The sequence below is a fragment of the Symphalangus syndactylus genome, chromosome 12, assembly GCF_028878055.3.
Source record: "Symphalangus syndactylus isolate Jambi chromosome 12, NHGRI_mSymSyn1-v2.1_pri, whole genome shotgun sequence".
NCBI lineage: Eukaryota > Metazoa > Chordata > Mammalia > Primates > Hylobatidae > Symphalangus > Symphalangus syndactylus.
The window spans coordinates 42,632,406-42,657,267 of NC_072441.2; the positions used below are offsets into that span (position 1 = coordinate 42,632,406).

Genomic DNA, 24,862 nt, shown 5'->3' on the forward strand with positions numbered 1-24,862 from the left:
TGACCCTAATGTCTTGGTCTAATAAAGTAAGTTGTGGTATCTTATACAATTTTTTTTTTATTATTTATTTATTTATTGAGACAGACTCTCACTGTCTCCCACGCTGGAGTGCAGTGGTGCCATCTCAGCTCACTGCACCCTCCACCTCCTGAGTTCAAGCAATTCTCCTGCCTCAGTCTCCCGAGTAGCTGGGACTACAGACGCATGCCACCATGTCCAGCTTTTTTTTGTATTTTTAGTAGAAATGGGGTTTCACCATGTTAGCCAGGATGGTCTCGATCTCCTGACCTCATGATCCGCCAGCCTCAGCCTCCCAAAGCGCTGGGATTACAGGTGTGAGCCACTGTGCCCGGCCCCACAATTATTAAAATGCAAGGATTTGGTGGGGGTTAAGATTGTAATTCACTTAGAGAATATACTTCAAGAAATGACTATCTTAATACAGAATAATTAAATATGGACATTATTGTATAAAAATGGCGTATTTATCACAGAAAGAGGCTTTCATTGGACATTTTTCTTACACCACTATAGGAAGCATATGTTAATATTAATGGTAGACAGCTCTGTACATTGAAGAGAGCCCTGGACTATGACTGAGAAGGCTGACTTTTCTAGTCCTCATTGCTCCTCCTTAGTAAGGATTGACCCTAGGGCATTTCACTGAACATCTTTAAGCCCCAGTTAACTCATATATTTAAAAATATATTTGTTTTGGTAATACTTGCCTTAATGAGTTGTCTCGCTATATAGATATGCCAAATTGCAACTTTTAATGTTTTTTTCCACCGTATGGGTAGTTCTTAGAATAAGGACAGGCCTCAAGAGGTTGAGATTTATTTTTTTATGTTATATAAACTTTTCCTTTTGGATTTTGCTATTTATTTTTCACCTCTGTTTCTTTTTCACTGTTTCTCATACACCTCAATCACATCAAAATAAATGCTTTCTTGATATCTAATACTAAAGAGCTTGCTAGATATTTATAAAATATTCTGAGCACCATATTACATGTTTAGAATTATTTTTATGTTATACAAGCAGATAATTAAAGCAAGTCTTTGATTCTAAGTCTGTTTATAATTGGAATAATAGAAGGGTCAAATGTTTTCCTTTCCTGAAGGAATACTTGCTTTTCTCCAGATTCTTAAATGGTAAATTCATTTATTTTCTAAAATAATAGGAAACTGTTTACTACTTCTATTAATCTTGATTTATATGGCTTTCTGTTACATCTTTGTGCTGAATCTTTATAGGAAAATGCTTTCTAATGAAATCTACAGAAAGTTGGGATCACAGGATGATGCTGTAGCCAGAGTCTAGGCCATTACCTCTACTGAAAATTAATCCAGTCTTGTGTAGAGACAGGGTCTCACTGTGTCACCCACACTGGAGTGCAGTGGCATGATCCTAGTTCACTGCAGCCTTGAATTCCCGGGTTCAAGCCATCCTCCTGCCTCAGCTTCCCATTGGGACCACAGGTGCATACAGCTGATCCATCTACATTTCTTTCCCCCGTAGTGTCGGGGTCTTGGTATGTTGTCCAGGCTGGTCTCAAACTCCTGGCTTCAATTGATCCTCCTTGGCCTCCCGAAGTGCTGGGATTATAGGTGTAAGCCACCATGCCCAGTCTTAACTTAAATCTCTACTTTTCAGTAACCTGAAAATTTAAAAATCTCAAGTAGAACTGGTATAAAGAGAGAGAAAAGAAAAATCCAAGAGTGAGAAATAAAACACACTCTTAGAGAAGTTTGAGGAATGAAGATAAGGAAAAGGAGTACTTTTAAATTTGTAGCATATCTGAAAGAAGGCAAGAAAAAAAAATTTAGTTTTTTAGTTTTTTTTTAAAGACTAGCTTTTTTTTGAGATGGAGTTTTGCTCTCATTGACCAAGCTGGAGTGCAGTGGCGTGATCTCGGCTTACTGCAACCTCCGCCTATCAGGTTCAAGCGATTCTTTTGCCTCAGCCTCCCGAGTGGCTGGGATTACAGGTGTGCACCACCATGCCCTGCTAATTTTTTGTATTTTTAGTAGAAATGGGGTTTCACCATGTTAGCCAGGCTGGTCTCAAACTCCTGACCTCAGGTGATCTGCCTGCCTCAGCCTGCCGAGGTGCTGGGGTTACAGGCGTGAGCCACCGCACCCGGCCAAGACTAGCATATTTTTTAAAAGTAATATATTTCATTACTTGCAAGTATAAATAGTAAATAACTCAAGCTAAACTTATTATAACTGAGCAGAATTTTAAATATTTACTTTCCACTTCCTAGCTCATCTTTTTAAGCCATAGAATTTGGTGTTACTGTTTACTTTTTAATAGATGTTCCTAGAATACTTTATATATTTTTTGAGACAGAGTCTCACTCTATTGTCCAGGCTGGAGTGCAGTGGAGCAATCTCGGCTCACTACAACCTCCGCCTCCCGGGTTCAAGTGATTCTCCTTCCTCAGCCTTCTAAGTAGCCAGGATTACAAGTGTGCACCACCATGCCCAGTTCGTTTTTGTGTTTTTAGTACAGACAGGGTTTCACCATGTTGACCAGGCTGGTCTTAAACTCCTGACCTCAGGTGATCCACCCGCCTCAGCCTCCCAAAGTGCTGGGATTACAGGCATGAGCCACTGTGCCTGGCCTACTTTATGATTCTTAATGACAGTTCTCATGGTCTAAATTTTCTTTCTATAGCCTGTATTATATTATTTTACTTTGAAATTACCTTTTTTTATAAATTATAAGAAGTTTCAAATCAACCTCTTTTTGAGTGAACACAAATTATGGATTCTAAAATAAAGTGTTAGATAATTTCTGAACAAAGATCATATTCTGTGTACCTACCATTAGTAAAACACTCTAGGTCCCGTCTGCCCTTCAATTGCTGAGTAAGGATGTTATGTTTATGTTATTGCAATGCCTCCTCACTCAGCTTCCTTTTCTTACCAATTTATGTTTCAACACAACAGAATAGGGTTGGAAGTATATTTTTGTGTTTGTAGAAGAAAGCACAGCTAACCAGCTTATGTAGGATTCAATTCTAAGACCTTGGTTTTATTAATGATGTTTTCCCCTGACTAAAATAACTATTTATATAAGTGTTCAGGTTTCTAACTTATCTAAAAATGTAATGAACTTTGAAGGAAGTACACGAAACATGTTAGGATAGAAGTAGTAACTTAGAGAAAGAAGACATTAATACATTATGTAATAAAGGTGTAGCTAGAGTTGAGGTTAGAATAAGCAGTACAAACAATAGCAGTTCTTAGGAGGAAATCAGTGTGCTGGTGTACTACTACACCATAGTACATATAGTGTACTACTCCCCAGGTGTGCAACTCTTCTAGTCTTCCCTATTTTATTAAACAGCAATACCAGTTGTTCAAGCCAGAACACAGTCGTTCTTGGTGCTCTTTTCCCCTTACATACAACACTCAAACTATTAGCAAGTCTGGTCAACTTCACCTCTAGAATATATCCCAAATCATACAAAGCATAAAACCAATAGTAAATCTCTATTGTATTTACTCTTAAATTTTCATTCCACGTCTGTAATCTGATGAAATAGCAACTGACATTTGTGTTGCACTTTCACTTTGACCGCTTTATGATTCTTGTCGTCATCATTAGAAGTATTTAGAGCAAGATTTAGGTGGAGTCTTATAAAACAGGTTGGATTTTTGCTGAGTTTTGGTAGACAGAAGTTATTTGGGAGTAAGGAGAGAAGAGTGATGACAATTTAGAGGGAAATATTCTGGACAGGATGAATAAGGTTTAAAGTTTTAAATAAAGTTGGATTGTTGCATGGACTTTTAGGGACAATACACAATTTAGATAATGTGGGACAAGTTGAAGATTCATATGCAATAGCTTTTTTGTGTGCTATAAAATGCATAAAATTAAAATTATTGTGACAATTTGGATTTATAAAAGAGCCTTGCTCCTCTATCTCACTGTCCTAAGACATCTGTGCAGATATATCATCATTATTGTAATTCAAATAATTCCTGTGAATGGCATTGAAATCATTTCAAGGAGTAGTCCAGTCAATGGGTCTCAAATGTTTTATACCACTTATATGTTCCACCCAGTTCTAATATAACACCTGTTCAGTTGAGAACAGTTGTTTCATTCATAAATTCACCCATAATGAATTAGTGAGTCATCCATAAATAAAAACTATGGACAGGGGCTGGCATGGTGGTTCATACCTATAATCTCAGTACTTTGGGAGGCCAAGGCAGGAGGATTGCTTGAGACCAGAAGTTCAAGACAAGCCTGGGCAACATAGTGAGACCCTGTTCCTATCAAAAAAATAAAAGCCAGGCATGGTAGTATGTTCCTGTAGTACCAGCTACTCAGGAAGCTGAGGCAGGAGGTTCACTTGAGCCTAGGAGTTCAAGGTTACAGTGAGCCATGATCATGTCACTGCACTCCAACTCCTGAAAGACAGAGCAAGATCCTGTCTCAAAAAAACACACAACTATAGACAATGAAGAGAACATATTTGTCATCTACTTAAGCCCAAAACATCTTAGTTTTGTCTTATTTCATCTGATTATCTACATTTAGCCAAAATTCAGATTGGCTTAATAAAGCAGATGTTTTAGAATACATCTTACAGATCTTCTCTAAAGCAATTTTTAGTACATTATTTGCTAGTAAATTTAAATGATGACAAAAATAAGAACTGTTAACTTTTTAATCTTCTATGAGTTTTTTTATAATAGTGCCTTAATTTGTAGTAACATTTAGAAAGTTTGTCAGGTATCCTTTTTATTTTCTAGTCTTTTAAATTAAAATTTTATGCAGCATATCTGTACCGCTCAACTTCATATCGATTTTATATGATAAAAAAATTGAATACTATAGCTTGTGAATTATAGATACTGTCCTTGAAATTGCCTTCACCACAAACTTTAAATTTTTCATAGTATGCTTTAAATTGCTAAATTCTCTGACCAATTCCTGAAGAATTTTCATAATTCACCCTTAATTAAGCCTTTAAAAAAATTAACTATAACCACTAACCATATATGTGCTATAGACTATCAATGTGAACACTATAATCTTTTAAAGTTTCTATTAATATATTTCAGCTAAAGTTATTTATTTTAGGTAGGTCAGTTTTCATAGCACATATAGCAAAACTAAGACACATGTTAGGATTTTTAAATTATAGTTAAAATTTTGCTTATTTTTAAGTTTAGTAATTTGTAAAGAATGTTATTTCCAACTAGAATTATTTTTAATCTGCTTATTTTTAAATATTTTCTTTTACAGCCTGATGTGTGAAAAAAGAATTTTTGAAACTGTGAATAGTGTAAGGCATCCCTTTTTGGTGAACCTTTTTGCATGTTTCCAAACCAAAGAGCATGTTTGCTTTGTAATGGAATATGCTGCCGGTGGGGACCTAATGATGCACATTCATACTGATGTCTTTTCTGAACCAAGAGCTGTGTGAGTATGCTTTAGACATTTGTCTGAGTTTTTCCATGACTGATTTCATTCTGGGAAGGAAAAGAGATTCTTTGAATTTTAGATTTTTTTTCCTAACAGAAAATAGATCTCTGCAAGAAATATTAGAACTCCTTACTTACTTTTTTGCCATATACTTTTTGTATGTATTCTGTTGTCTGTGTTGAAAATGTCATGGATTACCCTAAACCACAATTGATACTTTAGATAAGCAATTTAGATTCATTTTAGTAAAATTTCTTTTTTTGCTGTCAGATTTTCTCACTAGAGAATGCCATCCAGAATTACAGCTTTAAAGACAGATTATACTCAAAATGCACTGTTAAGTTTTTGAAAAGAAAGTACAGAAGAGTCTGTATCATATATTTATATGAAATATTTGTATTTGCCTTTCTAAAGCATAATTTAAAAGAATATCAAGTATTTGCATCTTTGTGCTTAAAATATCTCTGAACAAATGTAAAAGAAACTGGTATGTGTGTTGCCTCCAGACAAAGAGATAAAAATCAGACTTTTCATTGTAAACTCTTTGTAGTTTTTGAATTCAAGGTTTGGCTTATTCAAATACATAAGAATAATAGTAAACACTTGAAATTATATATGCATGTATGTATATTTTCCCTGTTAGTATCTTAATTTTATAGTTGCTAAATGGTGGAGCTAGGATTTGAACCTAGGAAAGTGCTATTAATACCTATACCCTGCATGCTGGTGTTTACCAAATTTGTGTTTCCAGCCCCGTCCTCTTAGAACTTCCAGCTCTAATAATATTCAGTGGTCAGCTAGTTTTCCATTTGTGTGGCTAAGTATCTTATTTAACAGCTTAAACTGAACTGATCTTTTCCATTTTTCTACCCACCTCATCTACTACTCCCCAGGCCTGCTACTCTTAGTCTTCCCTATTTTATTAAACAGCAATACCAGGTTCAAGCCAGAACACAAAAAGTCATTCTTGATGCTCTTTTTCCCTTAACTTCAATACTCAAACTATTAGCAAGTCCAGTCAACTCCACCTGTAGAATATATCCCAAATCATAGGAAGCATAAACCCAGTAGTAAATCTCTACTGTATTTACTCTTTAGTTTTCATTCCACGTCTATAATCTGATGAAATAGCAACTGACATTTGTGTTGTACTTTCACTTTGATTCCTCCATTTGATTCTTGTCATAACCATTAGAGGTATTTAGAGCAAAGAGTTGTAATACTGTCATAACCTTCAAGTTTCAGATGAGGGAAATAGGGGTTAATTCTAATGGGTACTGAAGCATTTTAAAAGGAGGCAAAAGCCAGAAAGTAGTAGAAGGCTACGAATAATTCATTCCCTCAATATTTAAGGCAGATCATTATGATTATGCCTAGCCTTATACTGCCATGGAAATTTGTTTGGTTTTATTTTTCATGCTTGTTTTTGTTTTTAAAGTAATATATAAATGTAGTTTGCCTTAAGAAACTGTTATTTTTGCTGAGAATATAAATTATATACAAATAAAACCATAAAGTCCAGTGAAAATACAAGAATACAATGCTGCGTTACAGAACTCCAAATCTGAAGTACCTCCCTTTATCATTCAGTTCTCAGATCAAAGGTCATTTCTTTAAAGGTAATTTTCTGAGTTCCCTAGCTAAAATATCACATCACTAACCAATTCAATTCACTCTATTTTCTGTATTATCTTTTTCATATCATTTTATTTCTACATGAAATCATCTGATTTATTTTTAAAATTTTTATTGTCTATCTTATTTCACTTAAAAGAGAGGAGCAAGAACCATATCTGTCCTGTTTATTAGTGAAACACCTGAAAGAATACCTGGAACATATTAGGCAATCAGTGAATTTTTATTGATTGAAACCATAGAGTCAAAATAGCTTGATTTCTAGCTTTGTTGTTTTGTAGTCTAACTTTAGACAAACTATGTTTTCTGAGCTTCATTATCTGCTTCTGTAAAATATTTATCTTAAGGCTTGATTGAAGATTAAATAAGCTAATAAATGAAAATAACTGACACAATACCTGACAAACAGGAGCATTCAATAAAATATGTATTTTTAGATAGTATACCCAATTAATCAAAGCAATCTGTTTACAAAGAAAGAAATCAGCGGGGAGCGGTGGCTCACGCCTATAATCCCAGCACTTTGGGAGGCAGAGGCAGGCAGATCACTTAAGCTCAGGAGTTCTAGACCAGCCTAGCCAACGTGGTGAAACCCTGTCTATACTAAAAATACAAAAATTAGCCAGGCATGGTGGCAGGCGCCTGTAATCCCAGCTATTTGGGAAGCTGAGGCAGAAGAACCACTTGAACCCCAGAGGCAGAGGTTGCAGTGAGCCAAGATCACGTCAGTGCACTCCACCCTGGGCGACAGAGTGAGACCCCCCCAAATTAAAAAAAAAAAAGAGAGAAATCAAGATATTTTTATAATTGTTACAGTATTGTTTTGCCACAAAAATAAGCTTGCTAAGAAAATTATGTTTAACTATCTTAAGCAATTTTTTTTTTTTTTTTTGAGACAGAGTCATGCTCTGTTGCCCAGGCTGGAGTGCAGTGGCACCGTCTTGGCTCACTACAACCTCTGCCACCCAGGTTCAAGAGATTATCCTGCCTCAGCCTCCCAAATAGCTGGGACTACAGGGGCCTGCCACCATGCCTGGCTAATTTTTGTATTTTTAGTAGAGACGGGGTTTCACTATATTGGCCAGGCTGGTCTCAAACTCCTGACCTCAGGCGATCTGCCTGCCTCAGCCTCCCAGAGTGCTGGGATTACAGGCGTGAGCCACCATGCCTGGCCATCTTAAGCAATTTTAAGCTTACGTTTATTTTAATAAACTTCAGTAGATCCTTAAAACTTCTGGTAAGTTATATAATTTTTAATGTATAATCAGGTAAGTATTTCTAAGTAGTTGCATTTTATTTTTGTTTTTGTTTTTTATTTCTGTGTTGGGGAGTCTAAGCCCTGATGAAACTGCCTGGTGAACCATGACCACCACCCTCACAGCACAAGCCCCACGTTTAAAAATTATAGACCCGTGCTCACTTCAGCAGCACATACACTAATATTGGAACCTTACAGAGAAGATTAGCATGGCCCCTGTGCAAGGATGACATGCAAATTCGTGAAGCATTCCATATTTTTCTGAAATTGAGACAGTAATTAATAGCCTACCAACCAAAAAAAGCCCAGGACCAGATGGATTCACAGCCAAATTCTACCACAGGTACAAAGAGGAGCTGGTACCATTCCGTCTGAAACTATTCTAAACAATAGAAAAAGAGGGGCTCCTCTCTAACTCATTTTATGAGGCTAGCATCAACCTGATACCAAAACCTGGCAGAGACACAACCAAAAAAAAGAAAATTTCAGGCCAATATCCCTGATGAACATTGATGCGAAAATCATCAGTAAAACACTGGCAAACCAAATCCAGCAGCACATCAAAAAACTTACCCACCACAATCAAGTCGGCTTCATCCCTGGGATGCAAGGCTGGTTCAACACACACAAATCAATAAACATAATCCATTACATAAACAGAACCAATGACAAAAACTACATGATTATCTCAATAGATGCAAAAAAGGCCTTCGATAGGCGGAGGTGGCAGTGAGTGGAGATCACGCCACTGCACTCCAGCCTGGCGACAGAGCAAGACTCTGTCTCAAAAAAAAAAAAAAAAAAGGCCAGGTGCAGTGGCTCATGCCTGTAATCCCAGCACTTTAGGAGGCCGAGGCGGTCGGATCACCAGGTCAGGATATTGAGACCAGCCTGGCCAACGTGGTGAAACCCCGTCTCTACTAAAAACACAAAAAAATTAGCTGGGTGTGGCGGCACAGGCCTGTAGTCTCGGCTGCTCGGGAAGCGGGAGGCAGGAGGCAGGAGAATCGCTTGAACCCTAGAGGCGGAGGTTGCAGTAAGCCGAGATCGCGCTGCTGCACTCCAGTCTGGGCGACAAAGCGAGACTCCATCTCAAAAAAAAAAAGAAAAGGCCTTCGATAAAATTCAACACCCCTTCATGCTAAAAACTCAATAAACTAGGTGTTGATGGGACGTATCTCAAAATAATGAGCTATTTATGACAAACCCACAGCCAATATTCAACACAGTATTGGAAGTTCTGGCCAGGGCAGTCAGGCAAGAGAAAGAAAGAAAGTTTATTAGGAAGAAAGGAAGTCAAATTGTCTCTGTTTGGAGATGACATGATTATATATTTAGAAAGCCCCATCGTCTCAGCGCAAAATCTCCTTAAGCTGATAAGCAACTTCAGCAAAGTCTCAGGATACAAATCAATGTGCAAAAATCACAAGCATAATACACCGATAATAGACAAACAGAAAGCCGAATCATGAATTAACTCCCATTCACAGTTGCTACAAAGAGAATAAAATACCTGGGAATACAGCTCTGAAGGGATGGGAAGGACCTCTTCAAGGAGAACTACAAATCACTGCCCAAGGAAATAAGAGAGGACACAAACAAATGGAAAAACATTCCATGCTCATGGATAGGAAGAATCAATATCGTGAAAATGGCCATACTGCCCAAAGTAATTTATAGATTCAATGCTATATCCCCATTAAGCTACCACTGACTTTCTTCACAGAATTATAAAAACTACTTTAGGCTGGGTGTGGTGGCTCACGCCTATAATCCCAGCACTTTGGGAGGTTGAGGTGGGTGGATCATTTGAGGTCAGGAGTTTGAGACTAGCGTGGCCAACATGGTGAAACCCCGTCTCTACTAAAAATACAAAAATTAGACAGGTGTGGTGGTACACGCCTGTAATCCCAGCTACTCGGGAGACTGAGTCAGGAGAATTGCTTGAACCTGGAAGGTGGAGATTGCAGTGAGCAAAGATTACGCCACTGCGCTCCAGCCTGGGCGACAGAGTGAGACTCCATCTCAAAAAAAAGACAAAAAGAAGAAACGACTTTAAATTTCACATGGAACCAAAAAAGAGCCCGTGTAGCCAAGACAATGCTAAGCAAAAAGAGCAAATTTGGAGGCATCAGGCTACCTGACTTCAAACTATACTACAAGACTGCAGCAACCAAAACACCATGGTACTGGTACCAAAACATGTATGTAGACCAATGGAACAGAACAGAGGCCTCAGAAATAACGCCACACATCTACAACCGTCTCATCTTTTGAGAAACCTAACAAAAACAAGTAATGGGGAAAGGATTCCCTATTTAATAAATGGTGTTGGGAAAACTGGCTAGCCATATGTGGGGAACTGAAACTGAACCCCTTCCTTACACCTTATATAAAAGTTAAGATGGATTAAAGACTTGAACATAAGACTCAAAACCATAAAAACCCTAGAAGAAAACCTAGGCAGTACCATTCAGGACATAGGCATGGGCAAAGACTTCATGACTAAAACCAAAAGCAGTGGCAACCAAAGCCAAAATTGACAAATGGGATCTGATTAAACTAAAGAGCTTCTGCACGGCAAAAGAAACTGTCATCAGAGTGAACAGGCAACCTACAGAATGGGAGAAGATTTTTGCAATCTGTCCGTCTGACAAAGGGCTAATATCCAGAATCTACAAGGAATTTAAACAAATTTACAAGAAAAAAAACAGCCCCATCAAAAAGTAGGCGAAGGATATGAACAGACACTTCTCAAGACCTTTATCCAAAAAACATATGAAAAAAAGTTCATCATCACTGGTCATTAGAGAAATGCAAATCAAAACTACAATGAGATACCATCTCACGCCAGTTAGAATGGCGATCATTAAGTCAGGAAACAACAGATGCTGGAGAGGATGTGGAGAAATAGGAACACTTTTACACTGTTGGTGGGAGTGTAAATTAGTTCAGCCATTGTGGAAGACAGTGTGGTGATTCCTAAAGGATCTAGAACTAGAAATATTATTTGACCCAGCCATCCCATTACTGGGTATATACCCAAAGGATTATAAATTCTGTAAAGACACATGCACACGTATGTTTATTGGAGCACTGTTCACAATAGCAAAGACTTGGAACCAACCCAAAGACCCATCAATGATAGACTACATAAAGAAAATGTGGCACATACACACCATGAAATTCTATGCAGCCATAAAAAATGATGAGTTCATGTCCTTTGCAGGATATGGATGAAGCTGGAAACCATCATTCTCAGCAAACAAACACAGGAACAGAAAACCAAACATTGAATGTTCTCACTCATAAGTGGGAGTTGAACAATGAGAACACATGGACACAGGGAGGGGAACATCACACACCAGTGGTGGGGGGCTAGGGGAGGGATAGCATTAGGAGAAATACCTAATGTAGGTGATGGGTTGATGGGTGCAGCAAACCACCATGGCACATGAATACCTATGTAACAAACCTGCACATTCTGCACATGTAACCAGAACTTAAAAGTATAATTTAAAATAAATTAAACAAAATAAATCTTTTCAGAAACCAAAAAATATATATATAAATAAATAGAAAAAATAAAAATGACAGGCACGGTGGCTCACACCTGTAATCCCAGCACTTTGGGAGGCCAAGGCGGGCAGATCACCTGAGGTCGGAAGTTCGAGACCAGCCTGACCACGTGGAGAAACCCCCGTCTCCACTAAAATTACAAAATCAGCCGGGCGTGGTGGCGCATGCCTATAATCCCAGCTACTCAGGAGGCTGAGGCAAGAGAATCACTTGAACTCAGGAGGCGGAGGTTGCGGTGAGCTGAGATCGCGCCATTGCACTCTAGCCTGAGCAACAAGAGCAAAACTCCATCTCAAAAAAAATAAATAGATAAAAATTATTGACCCATTTTTAATAAAAATAGGCAAATATAAAACATAGCTATATTATCTACATGTGAATGGAAACATATTCTGAAAGTTTGGAATAACGTTAAGTGACAAGAATTGTTACCTGTATGAACGGCAGTGGAATGAGGTGAGATAGATAGATGGATTAAATAGTGTACTTTGGAGAAGCATATTACATTTTATAGAGAAAATATTCATGTTATTACTTTTATAATTAAAAACTAATTATCCTAAGTGTCTGTTTATAGGCTCTTCTACACTGAAGACATTTGCATTTTTAAGTCTATTCATTTATTTCCTCCTTGTTCAATAAGCCTATCATGTATATCAGGCATTATGCTAATGCATTTAGGATAAAAACTGAAAAAGTCAAACATGGTCCTGTGCCTCAAGAATTATTCTCTCTCGGCCCAGGTTTTTTGAGATCCAAACCCATATACCCAGCTTTTACATATCATCACCTGCCCCACAGACAAAGTCAACCTGTTTTGTCACACAACTTAGTTTTGTCACACAACCTTGGCTACCTCTATGTTTCTTTTATCTGTTCATTCTAAGATGGAAACCTTGAAAGTTACCTTTAGCTCTTCCCACTTCCTTATCCTGTAATGGGATACCACCTTCTGTCATGCTAATTTTTAAGTTCTTGTGAATCTGTCTCTCTGTTGCCACTGCAGTGGATGTTCTCATGATCTTTTCATCTATACTATGATAAAAGCCTTATCTGTTCTTTTTTCCTCTGGATCTCTACCTACTTCTCCATCCTTCGCATTGCTACCAGAAAACTTTAACATAAATGCCATCATTCTCCTCTGATTAAAATGGTTTGATTCTCTGTCACTAAGAGAAAAAATTTCAGTATCCATAATATGACATTGAAGGTCCTTCGCCCAGGCTATCTTTTCCGCCTAATCTCCTACTTCTTCCCCAGATACACCCATCCTTTACTTTAGCCTCACCAAACTTATTTGTTATCAAACATGTTACGCCTTTTGCACCTCTATTTCTTTTTTCTCTCAGGTAAGTACTTTATTATTCCCCCACAAAGCTTCTGCCTGTCACACTGTCCTTTGTCCTTATGGTATATTGTAATTCCTCCTGCAGAACCAGATCAAACGTCCCCTCTGAGGTTCTCAGTGACTCCACTAGGCAAAGTTAATGGCTTCCATTGTCAAGACTGTACTTTTCTCATTTTTAAATTTTACACCTAATATCTAGCACAGTGTGTGATACATAGTAGGGACTAAATAATTATTTGTGAAATAAACTAATGATAGGTCTGCTTTGAAGTGTAAACATATAAGCTGGGATTCAAGAGCAATAAAATTTATTAAACTCCTATTGATTTAATTCTTCAAACAGATTTTATGCTGCTTGTGTAGTTCTTGGGTTGCAGTATTTACATGAACACAAAATTGTTTATAGGTAAGTTAATTTTTAATTTTTTCTAATGGCTTGCTTTGGTATGATTTAGAATTAAAGATAGTATTTTGTTTTTCTTAAACATTTTATGTTTAACCGCTTCTTAGTTTTCTCCTTCACCTGTAAGGCAAACCCCAATTTTGAAAGACATGTGGTTAGCACTATGAATATATGATGAACTTTTCGTTTCCTAATCCATAGCACATTTTCTAATTAAAATAGTCAAATTATGATTGGTCTGTGATAGGGCATTTCTCAACAATATTCATCCTAGTGAATATTTTGCATTCAAACGACTCATTGCAAAAAACCTCTATAGACCAATACTACTAAAAACGTGTCCATGATGAGACAAGTAGCTTGTGTTAGAATGTAAAACATCACACTGCTTCCCTCATTAAGAAGCCTTATTGTCAACTGAACTAAATAGTGTATCGGTGATGTAGCTGATCTCTGTAATTCGTGGCCCAGCAGCTAGTCTGTGAACCACACTTTGACTAGTACTCACTGCCCAGGGCCAAGCAGATTATGAGAAGGCTAGTCAGAATTAGAAGACTATAAACATTGGATTATTTAAGCTTTTTTTTTTTTTTTTGAGACGGAGTTTCGCTCTTGTTGCCCAAGCTGGAGTGCAATGCACAATCTCGGCTCATGGCAACCTCTGCCTCCTGGGTTCAAGCGATTCTCCTGCCTCAGCCTCCTGAGTACCTGGAATTACAGGTGCCCGCCACCATGCCCAGCTAATTTTTGTATTTTTAGTATAGATGGAGTTTCACCATGTTGGCCAGGCTGGTCTTGAAACTCCTGACCTCAGGTGACTACCCGACTCGGCCTCCCAAAGTGCTGGGATTACAGTTGTGAGCCACCATGCCCAGCCGGTAAGGTTATAATGATGTTTTCACGATAAGGTTCTGTTTTATCTAACGGATAAAATATTTCCTGGGCACAGTGGCTCATGCCTGTAACCCCAGCATTTGCGGAGGCCAAAGTGGGAGGATTGCTTCAGTCTGGAAGTTTGAGACCAGCCTGGGCAACATAGTGATATTCTGTCTCTACAAAAAAATATAAAAATCAGCCAGGAGTGATGACATCTGCCTGTATCTTGGCTACTCAGGAGGCTGAGGTGGGGGAATTGCTTGAGCCTGGGAGGTCAACGCTGCAGTGAGCCGTGATTATGCCACTGCACTCCACTTAGACAACAGAGTGAGTACCTTGTCTCACAAAAATAAAAAATAAATTGAAAAAAATGGATAAAATATTGTCAATTTGCCTAATTTGTAAACAATTAGTATGAATGGATAGCTTTCTCTTATTCTTTCAGAAGATGAAACCTGCCCTCTGATGCCTTATTAATACTGTTAGCTTTGCAGTTCTTTCTTATGGATGGTATATAAGCAAACTTTAAAACTGGATTAAGTTGGCCAGGTGCAGTGGCTCACACTTGTAATCCCAGCACTTTTGGAGGCCGAGGCAGGTGAATCACCTGAGGTCAGGAGTTCGAGACCAGCCTGGCCAACATGGTGAAAACCCATCTCTACCGCAAATAAAAAAAAATTAGCCAGGCTTGGTGGTGGGCACCTGTAGTCCCAGCTGCTTGGGAGGCTGAGGCACGAGAATTGCTTGAACCTGGACAGTGGATGTTGCAGTGAGCCAAGATCACACCAGTGTACTCTAGCCTGAGTGACAGAGCGAGACTCTGTCTTAAAAAAAAAAAAGGCTGGGTGTGGTGGCTCACGCCTGTAATCCCAGCACTTTGGAAGGCTGAGGCCAGCAGATCACAAGGTCAGAAGTTCAAGACCAGCCTGGCCAACATAGTGAAATCCCCTCTCTAATAAAAATACAAAAGTTAGCTGGGTGTGGTGGCAGGCATCTATAGTCCCAGCTACTTGGGAGGCTGAGGCAGGAGAATCGCTTGTACCTGGGAGGTGGAGGTTGCAGTGAGCTGAGACCATGCCATTGCACTCCAGCCTGGGTGACAAAGTGAGACTGTCTCAAAAAAAAAAAAAAAAAAAAAAATTAGATTATCACAAATAACAAATTAAATACATTCTTCCTTTTTATGTAACAGGAGAAGAATTTCTCATGAGCTACCTTATATAGAGCAATAAACTTACCAAAAGGAAGAAAACTGAATGTTTGTGATATAGTATTTAAATCTCAAATCATAACTTGGAAATCCCATTTTTAATAAAGTACAGTTCCAATTGCAATTTTTTAAACTGTATAACCTATTGATTTCTTTGATTTTTTTTTCATGCTGTATCTTTTTATCCTGAACAGAGATTTGAAATTGGATAACTTATTGCTAGATACAGAAGGCTTTGTGAAAATTGCTGATTTTGGTCTTTGCAAAGAAGGTAATCGAATGTTTTTAAGTTTCTTTTCTGATTCAAAATTACTGTTTCTTTGTACATCAGTAGTTTTCAAGTTTGTCTATGGAAAACAAACTGTACTTTTAACTTTATTCTTCATTAAGACATTGTAGATATAATGAAAACATTGCTTATATAACCTAATTATCACATTAAGAATTTGTTCTGTGAATACAAATAAGGTTAGATGTATAGAAATCATAGTAAGCTTCTCTGCGTGATTAATAATTTTGTCACTACTTTAAGGAAGTATTAAGCACCAAAATCGTTTATTCTGGTGAGACTGTACACAGTGAATTTCATAGGCCTGATAATTTCCTTCCAGCTTCTTAAAGCTGGAAACATTTAAAAATAGAAAATAAATAGAGATAGGTATCTCATGTATGTTTTTTGTATATTCAAAAGTAAATAAGTAAATTGGGGAAATTTGAATCAGAGGTAACATAAGAAAGGATAAAGATCATGGGCTTAGGCACCAAACAGTTCTAGGTTTGAATCGTGGCTTTGCCACTATTTGCTGTTTGTCTTTGGAAAACTTAGTTTTAACCTCTTTGAGTCTTATTTCCCCAATTATAAAAAAAATGGACATAGTTCTTTCTGTTTACTAGTACTAACATTGTCTATCTCCCTCTGCACTGGTGGCTTCTGTTTGCTATTTAGCTTTGTTTCCATAGTACATAACACAGTGCATGGTACATCTTAAGTATTCAGTGAGTGTTTGATTAATAAGTAGTTGGATGAATAAATGAATGAACTCTGTAGATATATGCCCATCACATACCCACTGACCTAATTGCTGAATCAAGTAAGTTTTTTCTTGACTGGGCTTCTTTTTATTGGACACTGTTGATCTAAATGCTTTTGTTTCTCAGCATCTCTCTTTAGCCGGCTGCTCTTCACTGCAATTTTTTGACTAGCAGCTATGTCCTAATGACTCCCAAATCTATTATTTCCTTTCCTATGGATTCCAAAGATATACATTCAGCTATCTACTAGACAGCTCTGCCTGAACAGTGAAGAGACACCTCAAACACTACCGAAACAAAAATCATTTATTTTCCGCAGGTAGTCTGGGAGTTGGTACCACAATCCCCTCAGTCTTCAATCTGAAAGTAAGGAATTATCTTGCGTTCTATCCTGTTCTCTACTTTCCGTATGTAGTTATTCACAAAATTCTACTGCTACTTAACCTCCTGAATATTTCTGAAATCTATCATTTCCAGTCAGCTCCTGCCACCCATCATCTTGTTTTGACAAGACAGATATAATAATCTCCTAATTGTTCCTATTTCTAGTCTTTTTCTATCCCAAATCAACCTGCCATGTAATTGCTGAATTGCTTAAGGAGTCCATATAAATACACATCGGACCATGGCACACACCTGCTGAAAACTCTTCAGTGGCTAGGATAAGGTGACATACAGTGCCCTTCTTGATCTGTCTGCCTTCCTCTCCGGCCACATCTCTTGCTGCTCTCTGTTTAGTGCTTTTTGCTCCAGCAACAGTGAACTGCTTATAGTCTATGTCTCTCTAGCACTGTCACCCATCCCAACTCTTATTTGCTGACTAACATCTGCTCATCCTTCTCATTCAACTCAAGTATAACCTCTGCAGGCGAGTTACCAGAGATTCCCTTTTACTACCCCAACTCCCAAGTCTGCTTTAGGAGCCCTTCTTCACTATTCTACATTATCTTGCTCTTCCCTTGTTATTATAAAATTATCAATAAATATCCATTTTCCTCCAGTCTCCTGTCAGCCCCTTAAAGACTGTGTCTTACTCTCATTTTTGTGTTCCCACTACTTGGCACAGGTGCCTAGAACATAAAAGGTGCAGAAAATATGTGTGTTGAATAACCAGACTTATTAATGCATTATCATAAAAACATATTGAGTAGATTATATAGCTAACAACTTTTGAGTGCTTACCGTGTGCCAAGAATTTTGCCAAATGCTTCATATGCATATCTCCTGTAATTTATAACAATCATATGAAGGTAGATAGATTTTTTGGAGGAAATATTTTATTTTTTATTTTATTTTTATTTGTGTAAATTTATAGGGTAGAAGTGCAATTGTGTTACATGCGTAAATTGCATAGTGGTGAAATCTGGGCTTTTAGGATATTCATCACCCAAATAACATACATTGTACCTATTAAGTAATTTCTCATCATCCACCCCCCTTCCACCTCCTCACCCTTCTGAGTCTTCCTTGTCTTATCATTCCACACTGGTAGATGGTATTATTAACCCTCATATACAAGTGAAGAAACCTAGGATTTGATGTTAGACAACTTTCCCAACCTCCCACAGTTAACAAATGACGGAACTGGAACTTAAACCAGGTATTTATTAATCTAGAGCCTGATATTAACCACTTCCATGGAGTTTTACCAGTCTACAAGAAACATAAGTTATATTTCTTTGTTAATTAACTTTTTCCTAGTTTTGTCAAAGTTACTAAAAGGCTGGTGCAGAACTTACATAGATATTAATACTATATCACTGTTTTTTAAGATAATATTTTATTGAAGAAAACAAAAATCATTATGATAGTGTTAAAGAAATTTTGCCAAAAAAAATTTCTCCACTCCATGTGCTAACGTATCTAAATTGTGCCCTTCAAGTCTTGGTTCATAGACACAAATTCATTTCTATTTTATAGTCACTATATATGCATACCTAATTATTCTTAATTTAGAATTGAGAGCTTTTCTTTAAAATTCTTAAAAAGATGACACTTATGACAAGTTTTTAACACTTTGGAATACATAGAGATAATATCTTCAATATGTAGACTATTTGATTAACATATTAATAAATTATGAGGAACATATATTTAAAAACTAGTTAGCTAAAATGTTAATACAGGCTGAGTATCCCTTATCCAAAATGCTTAGAATGAGAAATGTTTTGAATTTCAGATTTATTTGGATTTTGGAATATTTGCATATATAAATAATGACATATCTTGAGGCCAAGACCCAAGTCTAAACACAGAATTTATATATGTTTCATATATACCTTATACATAGCCTGAAGGTAAATTTATATAATATTTTTAATGATTTTGTGCATGAAACTAGTCTTGTGTTAAGTACCTCTGGAATTCTCTATGGCATCATGTTGGTGCCCAAAAAGTTTCAGATTTTGAAGCATTTTAGATTTTGGATTTTTGGATTGGGGCGTTCAACCTGTACTCTCCCTTCCCTCCCCTCCCCTCCCCTCCCCTCCTCTCTCTCTCTATATATATTATATATATTGAGATATATATATTTTGTTTGTTTGTTTGTTTTTTGAGACAGAGTTTTGCTCTTGTCACCCAGGCTGGAGTGCAATGGCACAATCTCGACTCACTGCAGCCTCCGTCTCCCAGGTTCAAGCAGTTCTCCTGCCTCAACCTCCCGAGTAGCTGAGATTACAAGCAGGAGCCACCATGCTCGGCTAATTTTTGTTTTTGTTTTTTTTGTAGAGACGGGTTTCACCATGTTGGCCAGGCTGGTCTTGAACTCCTGATCTCAGGTGATCCACCTGCCTCGGCCTCCCAAAGTGCTGTGATTACAAGCATGAGCCACTGCACATGGTCCTATCTCTCTGTATTATGTGACACATTTGGTCAGCTTCTGATTATCCAAGGGTTTGCTTTTTGGTATTTTCGAAACTTATTTTTTTTAGAATGTTGTTTTTATAATGAAGTAAATAAACTTATTTAAGATTTAATTGGAAAGATGATGTAACTTCACAATCAGTTCATTTTGTTGTAATTTCTTAGCTCCCTTGTAATGACAAGAAGAAAAAGTAACTGAAAAGAAACATGGATATCTTATTTCTATTTACCCATTAATTAGACAGTATAGTTGCTATTGCAGTTTTTGCTATACCAGTCCTTACTGTTTTCTTGAAATGTCTTAGATATGTCTGAATTTGTTCACCATGCACAAATGTGCAACTTTAATTTTGCCTCCCAAAGATAGCTTTCATTTTTTTTATGCTAGATTTGTTTTCTTTGCTAACAAATGTTTACATTTTATCTTTTCCAGGAATGGGATATGGAGATAGAACAAGCACATTTTGTGGCACTCCTGAATTTCTTGCCCCAGAAGTATTAACAGAAACTTCTTATACAAGGGCTGTAGATTGGTGGGGCCTTGGCGTGCTTATATATGAAATGCTTGTTGGTGAGGTAAGCAGTGTGAAATAGGTAAGAGAACAGAGGAAGGATGATTGAAATAATAAAGCATGTCATTTATAAAACCACCTAATACTGTCTTTGGTATGAATGGAATTTAAGTTTTATAAATATTTATAGTATACTAGTAGTCAGCTATCTTTCTGTAATACCTTCAATAAAGGTTTTTATGTGGTTTGTGGAATGCATTATCAGTGCTTTGAAAATAGTTCCTTGTATTTCAGTATTGTGCTTTGATTATGTTTTCTGATTTTAAGACATAGTCATTTTATAGGGAATGGAATAACAGAAAGACTAATAAAAAGAATGTACTCTGTACCTGTAAAGAAAAGCCCACTATAGATTGGTCAGAAATAAATATTACCTTCGACTTCCTCCAGACTTCCATCTGAGCAACACAGTCTGCATCCTTGCTTCACCAAGAAACTACTGAAGTTCCTGGGGAAGCAAAGTAGAATTTCATAAGAACAAAATGGATGGAGAGAGGAGAAAACCTATGGTGGCTGTGAAGGCCCTGATGCCATGTATGTCAAATTGGTATCATCCGATGGCCATGAATTTATTGTAAAAATAGAACGTACATTAACATCAGGAACGATAAAAGCCATGTTGAGTGGCCCAGGTCAATTTGCTGAGAATGAAACCAGTGAGGTCAGTTTTAGAGAGATACCTTCACGTGTGCTATCAAAAGTATTGCTACACTAACAGCTCCACCGAGATTCCTGAATTCCCAGTTGCACCTGAAGTTGCAATAGAACTGCTGATGGCTGTGAAGTTCCTAGATTATTAAATAAAATACAATTTTAAAAAAATGAAAGAAGTGTTACCTTAAAAAATGGTAGAGGTGAAAAAATTTGCATTTTTTTCCTGTTTTCTATAGATTAACTTAAATTTCTGAGGATAATTGAGTTATACATAGAAATTATTACCATTAGGAAACTGTGAGTTATGTTAAATAAGGCAATAATAGGAGACTAATAATTTATTATGTTATAAAGTGTTAGAAATGTTGAATTGGGGTGAAATTGGGAAAGAGTAAATCTTTTAATAAGTAATTGAAGATTTCTTGAAGGGACTTGAACTGGAGATGCAAGAAAAATTGTTTTAAGGGATTGGTTCATTATTCTGCAGTTTCCCCATGCCAGCAACCTCCCTTGTACACTTGTAAGTTTGAAGAAGTTAGCGGCTGAATGAACAAATTATCAAATTGAATATCAGAAATTTCTAAAATTTTGTTCTATGCTTGTCATTTATTGGCACTTACCCCAAACAAACAAATGGTTTTAGTTTCTCTGGATGGATAGCCCCTTTTGGTATGTCAATTTGAAGTGGATTCTTTGGAAAAGGAGGAGAAGTATGGCTAATTAAAATAAAATTTATCATGTGCTACACAGTGTACTGTATGCCTTAAATATTAGTTCCTTTAATTTTGCAACAGCCTTTAATAAGCTCAGTACTGATCTTAAGCCCATTTTCAGAGGTGTAAATAGAGATACAAAGAGATTAATGACTTGCTTAAGGTCACACAGTTCTCATATGGTGGAGCTGGAATTTTAACCTTGTCACTCTGGCTCCAGAACATATCTAAAGCATTATGCTTTGCTGCTCCAGGATAGGATCTTCAATTCATCCAGCCTTGTTTCTGTTCTTAAGACTAGTGGTCCAGATCTGAATTTTTCACCTCTATTTAGAAAAGCTGTTGTGCAGTGTTTAGGTTGGAAAGATTTATTTTAGCTCCAGTCCACAGTGGCTTTTACTTTCTGAGAGTGCCAGAAGTTCTCATAAAATAGTTAATCTGCTGTAAGCTCTGGCATACTTGAACTCCTCCCTACCCCCTTCCTTTATTTTAAAAGTAACATTTTGGAGGGTTTTTTTGGTTTTGTTTAATGTAATATTCAAGTAAGTATCAGACATATGAGATTCAATTGTGTGCTTGCTTAAAATTTACTCTCCATATTAGAGATGACATGTGCAAAATATGAGTTTATTACCAACTACTGTAGAATTAATCGCCAGTTGAATCTACTCCCTCCTATTATAAAGCCACTGGAGGGTTTGGCAGAAAACAAGGAAGCTCCTGTTTCATATTTTTTAAAAGGGCTAATTGATTGAGCTCTTTATTACCTAGAAGATAAAAGACAGTGGATTTGGCTATTTCTTCACAGTTTCTTGCAGTTTCTTTTTAGTATCTCTACAAGAGGGTAGCCGGGAAAAGAACTAAACTTAAAACTCATCAGTCTACTTCATAATTTTATAGTATTAGTGAAACGCTAGTGATAACTCCTTTTTAACTATGATAAAAGTAAGGTGTGGCTAAAGTTTATGTCAGATTTCTCTATTACAAATAATTGTAAACTCACTGGATATATTATACATGTTCAGATTTGTATACTTCTACTAGTTTTGATTACTGTAAAGACTCCAGGAATAAACAGACATCCCAAGTCCCCTTTTTCCTGTCTCAGATGGGAGTGAAGATACCAGAGAGATTGAACGTAATGCTGGACATGGTTTTAGATACTATCAGTGTTGACATCTGAACAGACTATTGGTTTCCTTTAAATGTGCTTAAAACACATTTGTTAGCTTTCGGTTGTTAGCCCTGTTTGCTTACAATCTATTTGCAGAAAAAAGATACTACATATTTTAAGAAATGTATAGATATTTCTTTGCTATTCAGACTTGTAGAGTGAGTTTTCAAGTAAAAATTGTTCATGCAGAAGACAAAAGTGCTGTCTTTGTATTATCTATTGAAATTCCCATTGAGAATCCTAGTAAAATAAAATTTTCTCCTGACTTACTGTTTCAGTCCCCAGAAGAATTAGATTGTCCGTGTGGTACATTTGATTTATGTATTTTGAGTGTGCTACATTGTACATTGTCCCATGTAGTATATTTGATTTATGTATTTTGAGTGAGTGAATGAACAAACTCTAAGGTATTGGTAACTGAAAGCTTTGAAATTTTCTTAGCTATGAGCAAGATTAGAAGCTCAGCCTTAAGAAGTTGGATTCTGAATTTATTTTCACAGATTCCATAAAGATTGCTCACTTTCCCTGGATATTGCTTTCTGCTTATTATTCTTTAAAACTTAATTGGAAGCAAGCAGCCAAATCAAATCTAACGAGGCTAAGTAAGCCTATATTTCCTCAATAGCCAGTGAGAAAATAAGGTTCAAGATACTGATTCATTTCAGTGATTTTAAGGAAGTAAATGATATTTAGACATTTGTTTCCTGATTTTAAAAATGACTGAGTGATTTTTAAGCCATCTGAAATTCTGAGGCAGGCAGTCACATTTGATAGTCACGTTTTTAGCATAGTTGAAAGTTTATTTCTTTGTGAATCAAATTGTCATATTGAATATAATGTAACTACTTTTTTATGTCTCAGGGTCATTATGAAAAATGATTTTAATACTGAGCTTATGGAAATGCCCTAAAACTTTTTGTGTGTAGAGCATTAAAAATGCCTGGCAATGTGTGCTTTTTGGGTTCCTTTCAGTCTAATTTTGTTGGCAGCTGCTTCTTAATACAGTCATTATGCCTGCTAATCTCTAATTGTGTTTTACCACCATTAATTTACTATTGACTTTAAAATCCAAAGCACATTTATATGTGATGTATTTCCTCAGATTGCTTTCCTTTATTATAACATTTATTACCATATTAACCTTATCCATTTTCTTCTGTCTTTCCACAAGATTGAGGTTCTTCAGGATTATATCTATTATCTAAATATTCCCTACTGTTAGACACTCTAAAAATTGACTGGCCAAATAAGTGATTGAGTGAATGAAATAAAATGGAATGGAGTGGAATGAAATTAAATGAAAAGTCATATCATATATGAGATAGACAAGTTTTTTATAAGGGTCTATAAAATTTAAAGATTTCAGAAAGAGTGGTGTATTCCCTCTGTAATAGATACATATCTATTGTCACTGCTTATATTTCTTTTGTTGTTGTTGTTGTTGTTGTTGTTTTGGTAGGCATGGGTTTGTTGTTTTTTGGTTTTTTTTGTTTGTTTGTTTGTCTGTTTTTTCTTTTTCACTGCCTGGATCTTGGTTGTACTTTGAATAGGTGATAAGATTTTACTGCCTTAAAACTTGCTTTAACTTACTCAAAGTTATTTCTTCTAGTCTCCCTTTCCTGGTGATGATGAAGAGGAAGTTTTTGACAGTATTGTAAATGATGAAGTAAGGTATCCAAGGTTCTTATCTACAGAAGCCATTTCTATAATGAGAAGGGTAAGAATTAAAATAAGGATAAGAATTTTTTAAAGACTACTTTAATTTTTTATACTAAAGAAAATTTCCCAGTAGAACTTTAGAAGTTGTTTTTCAGTTCATAAATGTTGCATGGCTCAGACAAAAACAGACAAAATATATCTTAAGTTTTTTAAAGTAATAATCCTCATTAGTGAATTTTATTTTATTGCTTTTATTTTAACTTTTTTATTTTACATTGTGCTAGCTGTTAAGAAGAAATCCTGAGCGGCGCCTTGGGGCTAGCGAGAAAGATGCAGAGGATGTAAAAAAGCACCCATTTTTCCGGGTAAGTGCGACTATTTAAAATTTTTTATGAAACTAGAGCGATTAGATGTAACAAACTAGTCATTTTTTATT

General features: G+C 36.5%; 1 protein-coding gene, 1 non-coding gene and 1 pseudogene across 5 annotated transcripts in view; all 3 read left to right on the top strand.

Annotated features, from left to right (window-relative positions):
* PKN2 (protein kinase N2) overlaps window positions 1–24,862 on the top strand; it is a 150,814-nt gene that overhangs the window by 122,962 nt on the left and 2,990 nt on the right. For 3 of the 4 annotated variants that reach the window (XM_063625329.1, XM_063625331.1, XM_063625330.1), the window contains 6 exons: window positions 5,272–5,448; window positions 13,615–13,677; window positions 15,955–16,031; window positions 20,088–20,230; window positions 24,377–24,484; window positions 24,711–24,791. In XM_063625329.1, coding sequence (XP_063481399.1) covers window positions 5,272–5,448; window positions 13,615–13,677; window positions 15,955–16,031; window positions 20,088–20,230; window positions 24,377–24,484; window positions 24,711–24,791 — 649 coding nt within the window. Of the gene's footprint in view, window positions 1–5,271; window positions 5,449–13,614; window positions 13,678–15,954; window positions 16,032–18,284; window positions 18,393–20,087; window positions 20,231–24,376; window positions 24,485–24,710; window positions 24,792–24,862 lie in introns of those variants that run through there. The other variant, XR_010117462.1, reaches the window with a different exon arrangement.
* LOC134734955 (U6 spliceosomal RNA) lies at window positions 8,499–8,605 on the top strand. The gene has a single exon (XR_010117823.1). It is a non-coding gene; the product is annotated as a U6 spliceosomal RNA (small nuclear RNA).
* On the top strand, window positions 20,759–21,026 carry LOC134734071 (elongin-C-like; annotated as a pseudogene).